This window comes from Oncorhynchus masou, chromosome 15 (genome assembly GCF_036934945.1).
Source record: "Oncorhynchus masou masou isolate Uvic2021 chromosome 15, UVic_Omas_1.1, whole genome shotgun sequence".
Taxonomy (NCBI): domain Eukaryota; kingdom Metazoa; phylum Chordata; class Actinopteri; order Salmoniformes; family Salmonidae; genus Oncorhynchus; species Oncorhynchus masou.
This window is the reverse complement of record NC_088226.1, coordinates 75133290-75154090: the sequence shown is the minus strand read 5'-3', so window position 1 is coordinate 75154090 and position 20801 is coordinate 75133290. Positions and strand designations below refer to the sequence as shown.

The 20801-nt window shown below is 40.4% G+C and overlaps 1 protein-coding gene and 1 pseudogene across 1 annotated transcript in view; both read left to right on the top strand.

Annotated features, from left to right (window-relative positions):
- Window positions 1–20801, top strand: part of tbc1d2b (TBC1 domain family, member 2B) — a 153879-nt gene that overhangs the window by 63565 nt on the left and 69513 nt on the right. The window contains exon 4 of the mRNA XM_064990241.1: window positions 3023–3192. Within this exon, the coding sequence (XP_064846313.1) occupies window positions 3023–3192 (170 nt within the window). The remainder of the gene's footprint in view (window positions 1–3022; window positions 3193–20801) is intronic.
- Window positions 4129–19526, top strand: LOC135555208 (uncharacterized; annotated as a pseudogene).

The following is a 20801-nucleotide window of genomic DNA, read 5'->3' as shown; positions in this document are numbered from 1 at the left end:
TGGAATTTTTCAAGCTGTTTAAAGGTAAAGTCAAGTTATTGTATGTAAACTTCTGACCCAGTGGAATTGTGATGCAGTGATTTACAAGTTAAATATTCTGTCTGTAAACAATTGTTGGAAAAATTACTTGTCATGCACAAAGTATCTGACTTGCCAACACTATAGTTTGTTAACAAGAAATTTGTGGAGTGGTTGAAAAACTAGATTTATTGACTCCAACCTAAGTGTTTGTAAACTTCTGACTTCAACTGTATCTGCATTATACTCCAGGGAGCTACAGTAATATGCATTATACTACAGTAATATACATTATACTACAGTAATGTGCATTATGCTACAGTAATATGCATTATGCTACAGTAATATGCATTATGCTACAGTAATATGCATTATGCTACAGTAATATGCATTATGCTACAGTAATATGCATTATACAACAGTAATATGCATTATACTACAGTAATATGCATTATACTACAGTAAAGTGCATTATACTACAGTAATATGCATTAGACTACAGTAATATGCATTAGACCACAGTAAAGTGCATTATACTACAGTAAAGTGCATTATTTTCCAGGGAGCTACAGTAATATGCATTATACTAAAGTAATGTGCATTATACAACAGTAATATGCAGTATACAACAGTAATATGCAGTATACAACAGTAATATGCAGTATACAACAGTAATATGCAGTATACTCCAGGGATCTACGACCCAACTCTTTCCTTCTTTTCATATTTAATTGATCTAGTCACTGGCTTCATATCCTATTCTCTCTGTTGCTTAGGATGTGTTGTGGTTGACCATGTCCCTTACTCTGTCCCCCCTCTATCTGTCCACCAGGAACGCTTTATACTACAGTAATATGCATTATACTACAGTAATATGCTTTACACTACAGTAATATGCATTATACTACAGTAATATGCAGTATACTACAGTAATATGCATTATACTACAGTAATATACATTATACTACAGTAATATGCTTTATACTACAGTAATATGCATTATACTACAGTAATATGCTTTATACTACAGTAATATGCTTTATACTACAGTAATATGCATTATACTACAGTAATATGCATTATACTACAGTAATATGCATTATACTACAGTAATATGCATTATACTACAGTAATATGCAGTATACTACAGTAATATGCATTATACTACAGTAATATACATTATACTACAGTAATATGCTTTATACTACAGTAATATGCATTATACTACAGTAATATGCTTTATACTACAGTAATATGCTTTATACTACAGTAAAATGCATTATGCTACAGTAATATACATTATACTACAGTAATATGCTTTATACTACAGTAATATGCTTTATACTACAGTAATATGCTTTATACTACAGTAATATGCTTTATACTACAGTAATATGCTTTATACTACAGTAATATGCTTTATACTACAGTAATATGCATTAAACAACAGTAATATGCATTAAACAACAGTAATATGCAGTATGCTACAGTAATATGCAGTATGCTACAGTAATATGCAGTATGCTACAGTAATATGCATTATGCTACAGTAATATGCAGTATACTACAGTAATATGCAGTATACAACAGTAATATGCAGTATACTCCAGGGATCTACGACCCAACTCTTTCCTCCTTTTCATATTTAATTGATCTAGTCACTGGCTTCATATCCTATTCTCTCTGTTGCTTAGGATGTGTTGTGGTTGACCATGTCCCTTACTCTGTCCCCCCTCTATCTGTCCACCAGGAACGCTTTATACTACAGTAATATGCATTATACTACAGTAATATGCTTTATACTACAGTAATATGCATTATACTACAGTAATATGCAGTATACTACAGTAATATGCATTATACTACAGTAATATACATTATACTACAGTAATATGCTTTATACTACAGTAATATGCATTATACTACAGTAATATGCTTTATACTACAGTAATATGCTTTATGCTACAGTAATATGCATTATGCTACAGTAATATACATTATACTACAGTAATATACATTATACTACAGTAATATGCTTTATACTACAGTAATATGCATTATACTACAGTAATATGCATTATACTACAGTAATATGCTTTATACTACAGTAATATGCATTAAACAACAGTAATATGCATTAAACAACAGTAATATGCAGTATGCTACAGTAATATGCAGTATGCTACAGTAATATGCATTATGCTACAGTAATATGCAGTATACTACAGTAATATGCAGTATACTCCAGGATCCACGACCCAACTCTTTCCTCCTTTTCATCTTTAATTGATCTAGTCACTGGCTTCATATCCTATTCTCTCTGTTGCTAAGGATGTGTTGTGGTTGACCATGTCCCTTACTCTGTCCCCCCTCTATCTGTCCACCAGGAACGCTTTATACTACAGTAATATGCATTATACTACAGTAATATGCTTTATACTACAGTAATATGCATTATACTACAGTAATATGCAGTATACTACAGTAATATGCATTATACTACAGTAATATACATTATACTACAGTAATATGCTTTATACTACAGTAATATGCATTATACTACAGTAATATGCTTTATACTACAGTAATATGCTTTATGCTACAGTAATATGCATTATGCTACAGTAATATACATTATACTACAGTAATATGCTTTATACTACAGTAATATGCATTATACTACAGTAATATGCATTATACTACAGTAATATGCTTTATATTACAGTAATATGCATTAAACAACAGTAATATGCATTAAACAACAGTAATATGCAGTATGCTACAGTAATATGCAGTATGCTACAGTAATATGCATTATGCTACAGTAATATGCAGTATACTACAGTAATATGCAGTATACTCCAGGATCCACGACCCAACTCTTTCCTCCTTTTCATCTTTAATTGATCTAGTCACTGGCTTCATATCCTATTCTCTCTGTTGCTAAGGATGTGTTGTGGTTGACCATGTCCCTTACTCTGTCCCCCCTCTATCTGTCCACCAGGAACTCCATGTCAGGCCTGCGTGTGGGTCGAGGAGGAGGAGAGAACAGACGCTCTGTCTTCTACACTGGGAGCAGTGGTGATGAGTGGGAGATGTTAGACGCTCCCTCAACCAAGGACATCAACCAGGACCACAAACCTCCCACCCAGCCTCAGAATGAGTCACACAGACGTAAGAGTCCTCGTCACCCTCTGTCCCCTTCCTGACCCTCACCACCACCTCCTCCTCTTCACCCTCTGTCCCCTTCCTGACCCTCACCACCACCTCCTCCTCTTCACCCTCTGTCCCCTTCCTGACCCTCACCACCTCCTCCTCACCCTCTGTCCCCTTCCTGACCCTCACCACCTCCTCCTCCTCTTCACCCTCTGTCCCCTTCCTGACCCTCACCACCTCCTCCTCCTCCTCCTCACCCTCTGTCCCCTTCCTGACCCTCACCTCCTCCTCCTCACCCTCTGTCCCCTTCCTGACCCTCACCACCTCCTCCTCACCCTCTGTCCCCTTCCTGACCCTCACCACCTCCTCCTCCTCTTCACCCTCTGTCCCCTTCCTGACCCTCACCACCTCCTCCTCCTCCTCCTCACCCTCTGTCCCCTTCCTGACCCTCACCACCTCTTCCTCACCTTCTGTCCCCTTCCTGACCCTCACCTCCTCCTCCTCACCCTCTGTCCCCTTCCTGACCCTCACCACCACCTCCTCCTCACCCTCTGTCCCCTTCCTGACCCTCACCACCACCTCCTCCTCACCCTCTGTCCCCTTCCTGACCCTCACCACCACCTCCTCCTCACCCTCTGTCCCCTTCCTGACCCTCACCACCACCTCCTCACCCTCTGTCCCCTTCCTGACCCTCACCACTTCCTCCTCACCCTCTGTCCCCTTCCTGACCCTCACCACCTCTTCCTCACCTTCTGTCCCCTTCCTGACCCTCACCTCCTCCTCCTCACCCTCTGTCCCCTTCCTGACCCTCACCACCACCTCCTCCTCACCCTCTGTCCCCTTCCTGACCCTCACCACCACCTCCTCACCCTCTGTCCCCTTCCTGACCCTCACCACCTCCTCCTCACCCTCTGTCCCCTTCCTGACCCTCCTCCTCCTCACCCTCTGTCCCCTTCCTGACCCTCACCACCTCCTCATCCTCCTCACCCTCTGTCCCCTTCCTGACCCTCACCTCCTCCTCCTTACCCTCTGTCCCCTTCCTGACCCTCTCCTCCTCCTCCTCCTCACCCTCTGTCCCCTTCCTGACCCTCACCACCTCCTCCTCCTCCTCCTCACCCCCTGTCCCCTTCCTGACCCTCACCTCCTCCTCCTCACCCTCTGTCCCCTTCCTGACCCTCTCCTCCTCCTCCTCACCCTCTGTCCCCTTCCTGACCCTCACCACCTCCTCCTCCTCCTCCTCACCCCCTGTCCCCTTCCTGACCCTCACCTCCTCCTCCTCACCCTCTGTCCCCTTCCTGACCCTCTCCTCCTCCTCCTCACCCTCTGTCCCCTTCCTGACCCTCACCACCTCCTCCCCCTCTGTCCCCTTCCTGACCCTCACCACCTCCTCCTCCTCCTCACCCTCTGTCCCCTTCCTGACCCTCACCTCCTCCTCCTCCTCACCCCCTGTCCCCTTCCGGACCCTCACCTCCTCCTCCTCACCCTCTGTCCCCTTCCTGACCCTCACCTCCTCCTCCTCACCCCCTGTCCCCTTCCTGACCCTCACCTCCTCCTCCTCACCCTCTGTCCCCTTCTTGACCCTCACCACCTCCTCCTCACCCTCTGTCCCCTTCCTGACCCTCACCTCCTCCTCCTCACCCTCTGTCCCCTTCCTGACCCTCTCCTCCTCACCCTCTGTCCCCTTCCTGACCCTCACCACCTCCTCCTTACCCTCTGTCCCCTTCTTGACCCTCACCTCCTCCTCCTCCTCACACTCTGTCCCCTCCTGACCCTCACCTCCTCCTCCTCACCCTCTGTCCCCTTCCTGACCCTCACCACCTCCACCTCCTCACCCTCTGTCCCCTTCCTGACCCTCACCACCTCCACCTCCTCACCCTCTGTCCCCTTCTTGACCCTCACCTCCTCCTCCTCCTCACACTCTGTCCCCTCCTGACCCTCACCTCCTCCTCCTCACCCTCTGTCCCCTTCCTGACCCTCACCACCTCCACCTCCTCACCCTCTGTCCCCTTCCTGACCCTCACCACCTCCACCTCCTCACCCTCTGTCCCCTTCCTGACCCTCACCACCTCCACCTCCTCACCCTCTGTCCCCTTCCTGACCCTCACCACCTCCACCTCCTCACCCTCTGTCCCCTTCCTGACCCTCACCACCTCCACCTCCTCACACTCCGTCCCCTTCCAGACCGTCAGCTCCACCTCCTCACACTCCGTCCCCTTCCAGACCGTCAGCTCCACCTCCTCACACTCCGTCCCCTTCCAGACCGTCAGCTCCACCTCCTCACACTCCGTCCCCTTCCAGACCGTCAGCTCCACCTCCTCCTTACCCTCTGTCCCCTTCCTGACCCTCACCTCCTCCTCCTCACCCTCTGTCCCCTTCCTGACCCTCACCTCCACCTCCTCACCCTCTGTCCCCTTCCTGACCCTCACCACCTCCACCTCCTCACACTCCGTCCCCTTCCAGACCGTCAGCTCCACCTCCTCACCCTCTGTCCCCTTCCTGACCCTCACCTCCTCCTCCTCACCCTCTGTCCCCTTCCTGACCCTCTCCTCCTCCTCCTCCTCCTCCTCCTCACCCTCTGTCCCCTTCCTGACCCTCACCTCCTCCTCCTCACCCTCTGTCCCCTTCCTGACCCTCACCACCTCCTCCTCACCCTCTGTCCCCTTCCTGACCCTCACCACCTCCTCCTCACCCTCTGTCCCCTTCCTGACCCTCACCACCACCTCCTCACCCTCTGTCCCCTTCCTGACCCTCACCACCTCCTCCTTTCCCTCTGTCCCCTTCCTGACCCCCACCACCTCCTCCTCACCCTCTGTCCCCTTCCTGACCCTCACCACCTCCTCCTCCTCCTCCTCACCCTCTGTCCCCTTCCTGACCCTCACCACCTCCTCCTCCTCCTCCTCACCCCATGTCCCCTTCCTGACCCTCACCACCTCCTCCTCACCCTCTGTCCCCTTCCTGACCCTCACCACCACCTCCTCACCCTCTGTCCCCTTCCTGACCCCCACCACCTCCTCCTCACCCTCTGTCCCCTTCCTGACCCTCACCACCTCCTCCTCACCCTCTGTCCCCTTCCTGACCCTCACCACCTCCTCCTCACCCTGTCCCCTTCCTGACCCTCACCACCTACTCCTCACCCTCTGTCCCCTTCCTGACCCTCACCACCTCCTCCTCACCCTCTGTCCCCTTCCTGACCCTCACCACCTCCTCCTCACCCTCTGTCCCCTTCTGACCCTCACCACCTCCTCCTCCTCCTCACCCTCTGTCCCCTTCCTGACCCTCACCTCCTCCTCACCCTCTGTCCCCTTCCTGACCCTCACCACCTCCTCCTCCTCACCCTCTGTCACCTTCCTGACCCTCACCACCTCCTCCTCCTCCTCACCCTCTGTCCCCTTCCTGACCCTCACCACCTCCTCCTCCTCCTCCTCACCCTCTGTCCCCTTCCTGACCCTCACCTCCTCCTCACCCTCTGTCCCCTTCCTGACCCTCACCTCCTCCTCACCCTCTGTCCCCTTCCTGACCCTCACCACCTCCTCCTCCTCACCCTCTGTCACCTTCCTGACCCTCACCACCTCCTCCTCCTCCTCACCCTCTGTCCCCTTCCTGACCCTCACCACCTCCTCCACCTCACCCTCTGTCCCCTTCCTGATCCTCACCTCCTCCTCCTCCTCACCCTCTGTCCCCTTCCTGACCCTCACCACCTCCTTCTCCTCACCATCTGTCCCCTTCCTGACCCTCACCACCTCCTTCTCCTCACCCTCTGTCCCCTTCCTGACCCTCACCACCTCCTTCTCCTCACCATCTGTCCCCTTCCTGCCAAGCAGCAGCTACTCTTCCTGGCGTCCAAACACATTACATTCACATTACATGTAAAACATAACATTAACATTATTCAGCTGGTCTGTAGAGATAATACACACAACTCTACCTAACATTATTCAGCTGGTCTATATAATAATACACACAACTCTACCTAACATTATTCAGCTGGTCTGGAGAGATAATACACACAACTCTACCTAACATTATTCAGCTGGTCTATATAATAATACACACAACTCTACCTAACATTAATCAGCTGGTCTATATAATAACACACACAACTCTACCTAACATTATTCAGCTGGTCTATATAATAATACACACAACTCTACATAACATTATTCAGCTGGTCTGGAGAGATAATACACACAACTCTACCTAACATTATTCAGCTGGTCTATATAATAACACACACAACTCTACCTAACATTATTCAGCTGGTCTATATCATAATGCACACAACTCTACCTAACATTATTCAGCTGGTCTATATAATAATACACACAACTCTACATAACATTATTCAGCTGGTCTATATAATAATACACACAACTCTACCTAACATTAATCAGCTGGTCTATATAATAACACACACAACTCTACCTAACATTATTCAGCTGGTCTATATAATAATACACACAACTCTACATAACATTATTCAGCTGGTCTGGAGAGATAATACACACAACTCTACCAAACATTATTCAGCTGGTCTATATAATAACACACACAACTCTACCTAACATTATTCAGCTGGTCTATATCATAATGCACACAACTCTACCTAACATTATTCAGCTGGTCTATATAATAATACACACAACTCTACATAACATTATTCAGCTGGTCTATATAATAATACACACAACTCTACCTAACATTATTCAGCTGGTCTATATAATAACACACACAACTCTACCTAACATTATTCAGCTGGTCTATATCATAATGCACACAACTCTACCTAACATTATTCAGCTGGTCTATATAATAATACACACAACTCTACCTAACATTATTCAGCTGGTCTATATAATAACACACACAACTCTACCTAACATTAATCAGCTGGTCTATATGATAATGCACACAACTCTACCTAACATTATTCAGCTGGTCTGTAGAGATAATACACACAACTCTACATAACATTATTCAGCTGGTCTGTAGAGATAATACACACAACTCTACCTAACATTATTCAGCTGGTCTATATAATAACACACACAACTCTAACTAACATTATTCAGCTGGTCTACAGAGATAATACACACGACTCTCCCTAACATTATTCAGCTGGTCTATATAATAATACACACAACTCTACCTAACATTATTCAGCTGGTCTACAGAGATAATACACACAACTCTCCCTAACATTATTCAAATGGTCTATAGAGATAATACACACAACTCTACCTAACATTATTCAGCTGGTCTATATAATAATACACACAACTCTACCTAACATTATTCAGCTGGTCTATAGAGATAATACACACAACTCTACCTAACATTATTCAGCTGGTCTATATAATAATACACACGACTCTAACTAACATTATTCAGCTGGTCTATATAATAATACACACAACTCTACCTAACATTATTCAGCTGGTCTATATAATAATACACACGACTCTACCTAACATTATTCAGCTGGTCTATATAATAATACACACAACTCTACCTAACATTATTCAGCTGGTCTATATAATAACGCACACAACTCTACCTAACATTATTCAGCTGGTCTATATCATAACGCACACAACTCTACCTAACATTATTCAGCTGGTCTATATAATAATACACACAACTCTACCTAGCATTATTCAGCTGGTGTGGAGAGATAATACACACAACTCTACCTAATATTATTCAGCTGGTCTATATAATAACACACACAACTCTACCTAACATTATTCAGCTGGTCTGTAGAGATAATACACACAACTCTACCTAACATTATTCAGCTGGTCTGGAGAGATAATACACACAACTCTACCTAACATTATTCAGCTGGTCTATATAATAACACACACAACTCTACCTAACATTATTCAGCTGGTCTATATGATAATGCACACAACTCTACCTAACATTATTCAGCTGGTCTGTAGAGATAATACACACAACTCTACATAACATTATTCAGCTGGTCTGTAGAGATAATACACACAACTCTACATAACATTATTCAGCTGGTCTACAGAGATAATACACACAACTCTACCTAACATTATTCAGCTGGTCTGGAGAGATAATACACACAACTCTACCTCTAACTAACATTATTCAGCTGGTCTACAGAGATAATACACACGACTCTCCCTAACATTATTCAGCTGGTCTATATAATAATACACACAACTCTACCTAACATTATTCAGCTGGTCTACAGAGATAATACACACAACTCTCCCTAACATTATTCAAATGGTCTATAGAGATAATACACACAACTCTACCTAACATTATTCAGCTGGTCTATATAATAATACACACAACTCTACCTAACATTATTCAGCTGGTCTGGAGAGATAATACACACAACTCTACCTAACATTATTCAGCTGGTCTATAGAGATAATACACACAACTCTACCTAACATTATTCAGCTGGTCTATATAATAATACACACGACTCTAACTAACATTATTCAGCTGGTCTATATAATAATACACACAACTCTACCTAACATTATTCAGCTGGTCTATATAATAATACACACGACTCTACCTAACATTATTCAGCTGGTCTATATAATAATACACACAACTCTACCTAACATTATTCAGCTGGTCTATATAATAACGCACACAACTCTACCTAACATTATTCAGCTGGTCTATATCATAATGCACACAACTCTACCTAACATTATTCAGCTGGTCTATATAATAACACACACAACTCTACCTAACATTATTCAGCTGGTCTACAGAGATAATACACACAACTCTCCCTAACATTATTCAGCTGGTCTATAGAGATAATACACACAACTCTACCTAACATTATTCAGCTGGTCTATATAATAACGCACACAACTCTACCTAACATTATTCAGCTGGTCTATATCATAACGCACACAACTCTACCTAACATTATTCAGCTGGTCTATATAATAATGCACACAACTCTACCTAGCATTATTCAGCTGGTGTGGAGAGATAATACACACAACTCTACCTAATATTATTCAGCTGGTCTATATAATAACACACACAACTCTACCTAACATTATTCAGCTGGTCTGTAGAGATAATACACACAACTCTACATAACATTATTCAGCTGGTCTACAGAGATAATACACACAACTCTACCTAACATTATTCAGCTGGTCTGGAGAGATAATACACACAACTCTACCTAACATTATTCAGCTGGTCTATATAATAACACACACAACTCTACCTAACATTATTCAGCTGGTCTATATGATAATGCACACAACTCTACCTAACATTATTCAGCTGGTCTGTAGAGATAATACACACAACTCTACATAACATTATTCAGCTGGTCTGTAGAGATAATACACACAACTCTACATAACATTATTCAGCTGGTCTACAGAGATAATACACACAACTCTACCTAACATTATTCAGCTGGTCTGGAGAGATAATACACACAACTCTACCTAACATTATTCAGCTGGTCTATATAATAACACACACAACTCTACCTAACATTATTCAGCTGGTCTATATCATAATGCACACAAGTCTACCTAACATTATTCAGCTGGTCTATATAATAACACACACAACTCTAACTAACATTATTCAGCTGGTCTACAGAGATAATACACACGACTCTCCCTAACATTATTCAGCTGGTCTATATAATAATACACACAACTCTACCTAACATTATTCAGCTGGTCTACAGAGATAATACACACAACTCTCCCTAACATTATTCAAATGGTCTATAGAGATAATACACACAACTCTACCTAACATTATTCAGCTGGTCTATATAATAATACACACAACTCTACCTAACATTATTCAGCTGGTCTGGAGAGATAATACACACAACTCTACCTAACATTATTCAGCTGGTCTATAGAGATAATACACACAACTCTACCTAACATTATTCAGCTGGTCTATATAATAATACACACGACTCTAACTAACATTATTCAGCTGGTCTATATAATAATACACACAACTCTACCTAACATTATTCAGCTGGTCTATATAATAATACACACGACTCTACCTAACATTATTCAGCTGGTCTATATAATAATACACACAACTCTACCTAACATTATTCAGCTGGTCTATATAATAACGCACACAACTCTACCTAACATTATTCAGCTGGTCTATATCATAATGCACACAACTCTACCTAACATTATTCAGCTGGTCTATATAATAACACACACAACTCTACCTAACATTATTCAGCTGGTCTACAGAGATAATACACACAACTCTCCCTAACATTATTCAGCTGGTCTATAGAGATAATACACACAACTCTACCTAACATTATTCAGCTGGTCTATATAATAATACACACAACTCTACCTAACATTATTCAGCTGGTCTGGAGAGATAATACACACAACTCTACATAACATTATTCAGCTGGTCTACAGAGATAATACACACAACTCTACCTAACATTATTCAGCTGGTCTGGAGAGATAATACACACAACTCTACCTAACATTATTCAGCTGGTCTATATAATAATACATACAACTCTACCTAACATTATTCAGCTGGTCTATATAATAACACACACAACTCTACCTAACATTATTCAGCTGGTCTATATCATAATGCACACAACTCTACCTAACATTATTCAGCTGGTCTATATAATAACACACACAACTCTAACTAACATTATTCAGCTGGTCTACAGAGATAATACACACAACTCTCCCTAACATTATTCAGCTGGTCTATATAATAATACACACAACTCTACCTAACATTATTCAGCTGGTCTACAGAGATAATACACACAACTCTCCCTAACATTATTCAAATAGCCTATAGAGATAATACACACAACTCTACCTAACATTATTCAGCTGGTCTATATAATAATACACACAACTCTACCTAACATTATTCAGCTGGTCTGGAGAGATAATACACACAACTCTACCTAACATTATTCAGCTGGTCTATAGAGATAATACACACAACTCTACCTAACATTATTCAGCTGGTCTATATAATAATACACACGACTCTAACTAACATTATTCAGCTGGTCTATATAATAATACACACAACTCTACCTAACATTATTCAGCTGGTCTATATAATAATACACACGACTCTACCTAACATTATTCAGCTGGTCTATATAATAATACACACAACTCTACCTAACATTATTCAGCTGGTCTATATAATAATACACACAACTCTACCTAACATTATTCAGCTGGTCTATATAATAACGCACACAACTCTACCTAACATTATTCAGCTGGTCTATATCATAATGCACACAACTCTACCTAACATTATTCAGCTGGTCTATATAATAACACACACAACTCTACCTAACATTATTCAGCTGGTCTACAGAGATAATACACACAACTCTCCCTAACATTATTCAGCTGGTCTATAGAGATAATACACACAACTCTACCTAACATTATTCAGCTGGTCTATATAATAATACACACAACTCTACCTAACATTATTCAGCTGGTCTGGAGAGATAATACACACAACTCTACATAACATTATTCAGCTGGTCTACAGAGATAATACACACAACTCTACCTAACATTATTCAGCTGGTCTGGAGAGATAATACACACAACTCTACCTAACATTATTCAGCTGGTCTATATAATAACACACACAACTCTACCTAACATTATTCAGCTGGTCTATATCATAATGCACACAACTCTACCTAACATTATTCAGCTGGTCTATATAATAACACACACAACTCTAACTAACATTATTCAGCTGGTCTACAGAGATAATACACACGACTCTCCCTAACATTATTCAGCTGGTCTATATAATAATACACACAACTCTACCTAATATTATTCAGCTGGTCTACAGAGATAATACACACAACTCTCCCTAACATTATTCAAATGGTCTATAGAGATAATACACACAACTCTACCTAACATTATTCAGCTGGTCTATATAATAATACACACAACTCTACCTAACATTATTCAGCTGGTCTGGAGAGATAATACACACAACTCTACCTAACATTATTCAGCTGGTCTATAGAGATAATACACACAACTCTACCTAACATTATTCAGCTGGTCTATATAATAATACACACGACTCTAACTAACATTATTCAGCTGGTCTATATAATAATACACACAACTCTACCTAACATTATTCAGCTGGTCTATATAATAATACACACGACTCTACCTAACATTATTCAGCTGGTCTATATAATAATACACACAACTCTACCTAACATTATTCAGCTGGTCTATATAATAACGCACACAACTCTACCTAACATTATTCAGCTGGTCTATAGAGATAATACACACAACTCTACCTAACATTATTCAGCTGGTCTATATAATAATACACACAACTCTACCTAACATTATTCAGCTGGTCTATATAATAATACACACAACTCTACCTAACATTATTCAGCTGGTCTATAGAGATAATACACACAACTCTACCTAACATTATTCAGCTGGTCTATATAATACACACGACTCTACCTAACATTATTCAGCTGGTCTATATAATAATACACACAACACTACCTAACATTATTCAGCTGGTCTGGAGAGATAATACACAGAACTCTACCTAACATTATTCAGCTGGTCTATATAATAACACACACAACTCTACCTAACATTATTCAGCTGGTCTGGAGAGATAATACACACAACTCTACCTAACATTAATCAGCTGGTCTATATAATAACACACACAACTCTACCTAACATTATTCAGCTGATCTGTAGAGATAATACACACAACTCTACCTAACATTATTCAGCTGGTCTACAGAGATAATACACACAACTCTACCTAACATTATTCAGCTGGTCTATATAATAATACACACAACTCTACCTAACATTATTCAGCTGATCTGTAGAGATAATACACACAACTCTACCTAACATTATTCAGCTGGTCTATATAATAATACACACGACTCTACCTAACATTATTCAGCTGATCTATATAATAATACACACAAATCTACCTAACATTATTCAGCTGGTCTATATAATAATACACACAACTCTACCTAACATTATTCAGCTGGTCTGGAGAGATAATACACACAACTCTACCTAACATTATTCAGCTGGTCTATATAATAATACACACAACTCTACCTAACATTAATCAGCTGGTCTATATAATAACACACACAACTCTACCTAACATTATTCAGCTGATCTGTAGAGATAATACACACAACTCTACCTAACATTATTCAGCTGGTCTACAGAGATAATACACACAACTCTACCTAACATTATTCAGCTGGTCTATATAATAATACACACAACTCTACCTAACATTATTCAGCTGGTCTATATAATAATTCACACAACTCTACCTAACATTATTCAGCTGGTCTATATAATAATACACACAACTCTACCTAGCCTTATTCAGCTGGTGTGGAGAGATAATATACACAACTCTACCTAATATTATTCAGCTGGTCTATATAATAACACACACAACTCTACCTAACATTATTCAGCTGGTCTGTAGGGATAATACACACAACTCTACATAACATTATTCAGCTGGTCTACAGAGATAATACACACAACTCTACCTAACATTATTCAGCTGGTCTGGAGAGATAATACACACAACTCTACCTAACATTATTCAGCTGGTCTATATAATAATACACACAACTCTACCTAACATTATTCAGCTGGTCTATATAATAACACACACAACTCTACCTAACATTATTCAGCTGGTCTATATAATAACACACACAACTCTACCTAACATTATTCAGCTGGTCTATATCATAATGCACACAACTCTACCTAACATTATTCAGCTGGTCTATATAATAACACACACAACTCTACCTTACATTATTCAGCTGGTCTACAGAGATAATACACACGACTCTCCCTAACATTATTCAGCTGGTCTATATAATAATACACACAACTCTACCTAACATTATTCAGCTGGTCTACAGAGATAATACACACAACTCTCCCTAACATTATTCAGCTGGTCTATAGAGATAATACACACAACTCTACCTAACATTATTCAGCTGGTCTATATAATAATACACATGACTCTACCTAACATTATTCAGCTGGTCTATATAATAATACACACAACTCTACCTAACATTATTCAGCTGGTGTGGAGAGATAATACACACAACTCTACCTAACATTATTCAGCTGGTCTGTAGAGATAATACACACAACTCTACCTAACATTATTCAGCTGGTCTGTAGAGCTAATACACACAACTCTACCTAACATTATTCAGCTTGTCTGGAGAGATAATACACACAACTCTACCTAACATTATTCAGCTGGTCTATATAATAATACACACAACTCTACCTAACATTATTCAGCTGGTCTACAGAGATAATACACACGACTCTACCTAACATTATTCAGCTGGTCTATATAATAATACACACAACTCTATCTAACATTATTCAGCTGGTCTGTAGAGATAATACACACGACTCTACCTAACATTATTCAGCTGGTCTGTAGAGATGATACACACAACTCTACATAACATTATTCAGCTGGTCTATATAATAACACACACAACTCTACCTAACATTATTCAGCTTGTCTATATAATAATACACACAACTCTATCTAACATTATTCAGCTGGTCTGTAGAGATAATACACACAACTCTACATAACATTATTCAGCTGGTCTATATAATAATACACACGACTCTACCTAACATTATTCAGCTGGTCTATATAATAATACACACAACTCTACCTAACATTATTCAGCTGGTCTACAGAGATAATACACACGAGTCTACCTAACATTATTCAGCTGGTCTATATAATAACACACACAACTCTACCTAACATTATTCAGCTGGTCTGGAGAGATAATACACACAACTCTACCTAACATTATTCAGCTGATCTGTAGAGATAATACACACAACTCTACCTAACATTATTCAGCTGGTCTACAGAGATAATACACACAACTCTACCTAACATTATTCAGCTGGTCTATATAATAATACACACAACTCTACCTAACATTATTCAGCTGATCTGTAGAGATAATACACACAACTCTACCTAACATTATTCAGCTGGTCTATATAATAATACACACGACTCTACCTAACATTATTCAGCTGATCTATATAATAATACACACAACTCTACCTAACATTATTCAGCTGGTCTATATAATAATACACACAACTCTACCTAACATTATTCAGCTGGTCTGGAGAGATAATACACACAACTCTACCTAACATTATTCAGCTGGTCTATATAATAATACACACAACTCTACCTAACATTAATCAGCTGGTCTATATAATAACACACACAACTCTACCTAACATTATTCAGCTGATCTGTAGAGATAATACACACAACTCTACCTAACATTATTCAGCTGGTCTATATAATAATACACACAACTCTACCTAACATTATTCAGCTGGTCTATATAATAATTCACACAACTCTACCTAACATTATTCAGCTGGTCTATATAATAATACACACAACTCTACCTAGCCTTATTCAGCTGGTGTGGAGAGATAATATACACAACTCTACCTAATATTATTCAGCTGGTCTACAGAGATAATACACACAACTCTACCTAACATTATTCAGCTGGTCTATATAATAATACACACAACTCTACCTAACATTATTCAGCTGGTCTATATAATAATTCACACAACTCTACCTAACATTATTCAGCTGGTCTATATAATAATACACACAACTCTACCTAGCCTTATTCAGCTGGTGTGGAGAGATAATATACACAACTCTACCTAATATTATTCAGCTGGTCTATATAATAACACACACAACTCTACCTAACATTATTCAGCTGGTCTGTAGGGATAATACACACAACTCTACATAACATTATTCAGCTGGTCTACAGAGATAATACACACAACTCTACCTAACATTATTCAGCTGGTCTGGAGAGATAATACACACAACTCTACCTAACATTATTCAGCTGGTCTATATAATAATACACACAACTCTACCTAACATTATTCAGCTGGTCTATATAATAACACACACAACTCTACCTAACATTATTCAGCTGGTCTATATCATAATGCACACAACTCTACCTAACATTATTCAGCTGGTCTATATAATAACACACACAACTCTACCTAACATTATTCAGCTGGTCTACAGAGATAATACACACGACTCTCCCTAACATTATTCAGCTGGTCTATATAATAATACACACAACTCTACCTAACATTATTCAGCTGGTCTACAGAGATAATACACACAACTCTCCCTAACATTATTCAGCTGGTCTATAGAGATAATACACACAACTCTACCTAACATTATTCAGCTGGTCTATATAATAATACACATGACTCTACCTAACATTATTCAGCTGGTCTATATAATAATACACACAACTCTACCTAACATTATTCAGCTGGTGTGGAGAGATAATACACACAACTCTACCTAACATTATTCAGCTGGTCTGTAGAGATAATACACACAACTCTACCTAACATTATTCAGCTGGTCTGTAAAGATAATACACACAACTCTACCTAACAATATTCAGCTGGTCTGTAGAGATAATACACACAACTCTACATAACATTATTCAGCTGGTCTGTAGAGCTAATACACACAACTCTACCTAACATTATTCAGCTGGTCTGGAGAGATAATACACACAACTCTACCTAACATTATTCAGCTGGTCTATATAATAATACACACAACTCTACCTAACATTATTCAGCTGGTCTACAGAGATAATACACACGACTCTACCTAACATTATTCAGCTGGTCTATATAATAATACACACAACTCTATCTAACATTATTCAGCTGGTCTGTAGAGATAATACACACGACTCTACCTAACATTATTCAGCTGGTCTGTAGAGATGATACACACAACTCTACATAACATTATTCAGCTGGTCTATATAATAACACACACAACTCTACCTAACATTATTCAGCTTGTCTATATAATAATACACACAACTCTATCTAACATTATTCAGCTGGTCTGTAGAGATAATACACACAACTCTACATAACATTATTCAGCTGGTCTATATAATAATACACACGACTCTACCTAACATTATTCAGCTGGTCTATATAATAATACACACAACTCTACCTAACATTATTCAGCTGGTCTACAGAGATAATACACACGAGTCTACCTAACATTATTCAGCTGGTCTATATAATAATACACACAACTCTACCTAACATTATTCAGCTGGTCTGGAGAGATAATACACACAACTCTACCTAACATTATTCAGCTGGTCTGTAGAGATAATACACAACTCTACCTAACAATATTCAATTGGTCTGTAGAGATAATACACAGAACTCTACCTAACATTATTCAGCTGGTCTGTAGAGATGGCCCTGTCAATAAAAATAGCAGCACAGCAGTGCTTAAAATCAAGGGCAATGGTGACATCCTTGAGGACCTTTAAGGTTGCAGTGACACGTCCATAACCTGAGCGGAAACCAGATTGCATACCAGAGAGAATACTAGAGACATCAAGAAAGCCAGTCAGTTGATTACTTACAAGTTGTTCCATCACTTGATAATCAAGGCAAAATAGAAATAGGCCTATAACAGTTCGGATCAGCCGCCTTCCAAGCAATGGGAACCTCCCCAGAAAGGAGAGACAGGTTAAAAAGGTCAGAGGCAGGCTTGGTGAAGATAGGGGCAGCAACCTTAAAGAAGAAAGGGTCTAAACCATCTGACCCAGATGGCTTTTTGGGGTCAAGTTTAAGCTCCTCTAGCACCTCGGACTCAGTGACTGCCTGCAGGGAGAAACTTTGTAGCGGGGCAGGGGAAAAAGAGGGAGAAGCATCGGGGATAGTCACATTACAAGGGGTGGGAGATGAGGAAATGTTGGACAGGCAAGGAGGCATTGCTGAGTCAAATAAGTACAGGCACCACCTTCCGGAGACACCTGAAACCCCACCTCTTTAAGGAATACCTAGGATAGGATAAAGTAATCCTTCTCACCCCCCCCCCCCTTAAATGATTTAGATGCACTATTGTAAAGTGGCTGTTCCACTGGATGTCATAAGGTGAATTCACCAATTTGTAAGTCGCTCTGGATAAGAGCGTCTGCTAAATGACTTAAATGTAAATGTAAATAGGAATCCTGACTTAATGAAGTGGTGGTTAAAGAGCTCAGCCATGTGCTCCTTGTTTGTAACAACCACATCATCAACTTTAAGGGACATGGGCAGCTGTGAGGAGGAGGGTTTATTCTCCTGGTCTTTTAACTGTTTTCCAGAAATTCTTGAGATTAGACCCACAGAGTGAGAACTGCTCCTTAAAGTAATTACCTTTGACCTACTCCATAAGAATTTGTTCTTAACTGACTTGCCTAGTAAAATAAAGGTAAAATTAAAAAATACCTTGTGGGATTGGTAATAATCTGAGAAATATTTAGGGAGTCTCATTGCTTTAGGACTTGGTTAGGTGGTTTAAGCATGTCCCAGTTTAGGTCACCTAGCAGGACACATTCAGACTTGGTGTAAGGGGCCAGGAGAGAGCTTAGGGCAGGTAGGGTACAGGCAGGACGGTGCTGATGGAGGACGATAGCACCAAGCAACAGTCAACAAAGAGCTATTTGAAAGTTTAATGCTAAAAACCAGCAAATCAAATTGTTTGGGGACAGACTTGGTGGAGACAACTGACACTGAAGGTGATCCTTGGTAAAGATTGCCACTCCCACACCTTTGGAAGATCTGTCTTGCTGAAAAAGGTTATAGCCAGAAAGGTTAACGTCAGTATTCAAAACACTCTTCACTAACCAGTTTCAGTTTTTATTTATTTATTTTTATTTCATCTTTATTTAACCAGGTAGGCAAGTTGAGAACAAGTTCTCATTTACAATTGCGACCTGGCCAAGATAAAGCAATTGTATTACAGTAAATGACCAACACATCTGGATTGGAGCTGTGAACCCACACATTCAATTAATCAATTTGAGGTAATACGCTTCTAGTGTTAACGTGCATAAAACCCAGGCTTTTATGAGAGCAGAAATCAGTGATATCAGAGCACCAGTCAGAATTGGGTCTAGCAACAGTAGATGGGCCAGGGTGTACATACACATCCATAAATATCATCAGCAGTAATACAATCAGGGCACGGCAGAGGACAGGGAGAATGCTGCAGTGTTGATTTTTTTTAATAACATTTGAATGTACATCAGATGGCAACAAGATCTTATTTTACAGCAATTTCATCAGGTAACATGAATACAAAGCCGGCGAGAGGTGGTTAGAATAGGATGGGAGGCCAAGAGTCTGTGTACCCAATAGAGAGCCAGAGTCCCGAGTGTGGGAACCAGCATACTGTCCCACGGTTGGGTTAACAAGCAAGTTAATTGTCAACAAAGCACGCCAGAGTCGTGAGGCAAATAGCAGAACAAGAGAAAATGATAACGACTTGGTGCTAGCCATTGTAAGTTCAGAGTCACTCGCCCCAACAAGATAACTTGAGAGAGTCCAGTTAAAAAG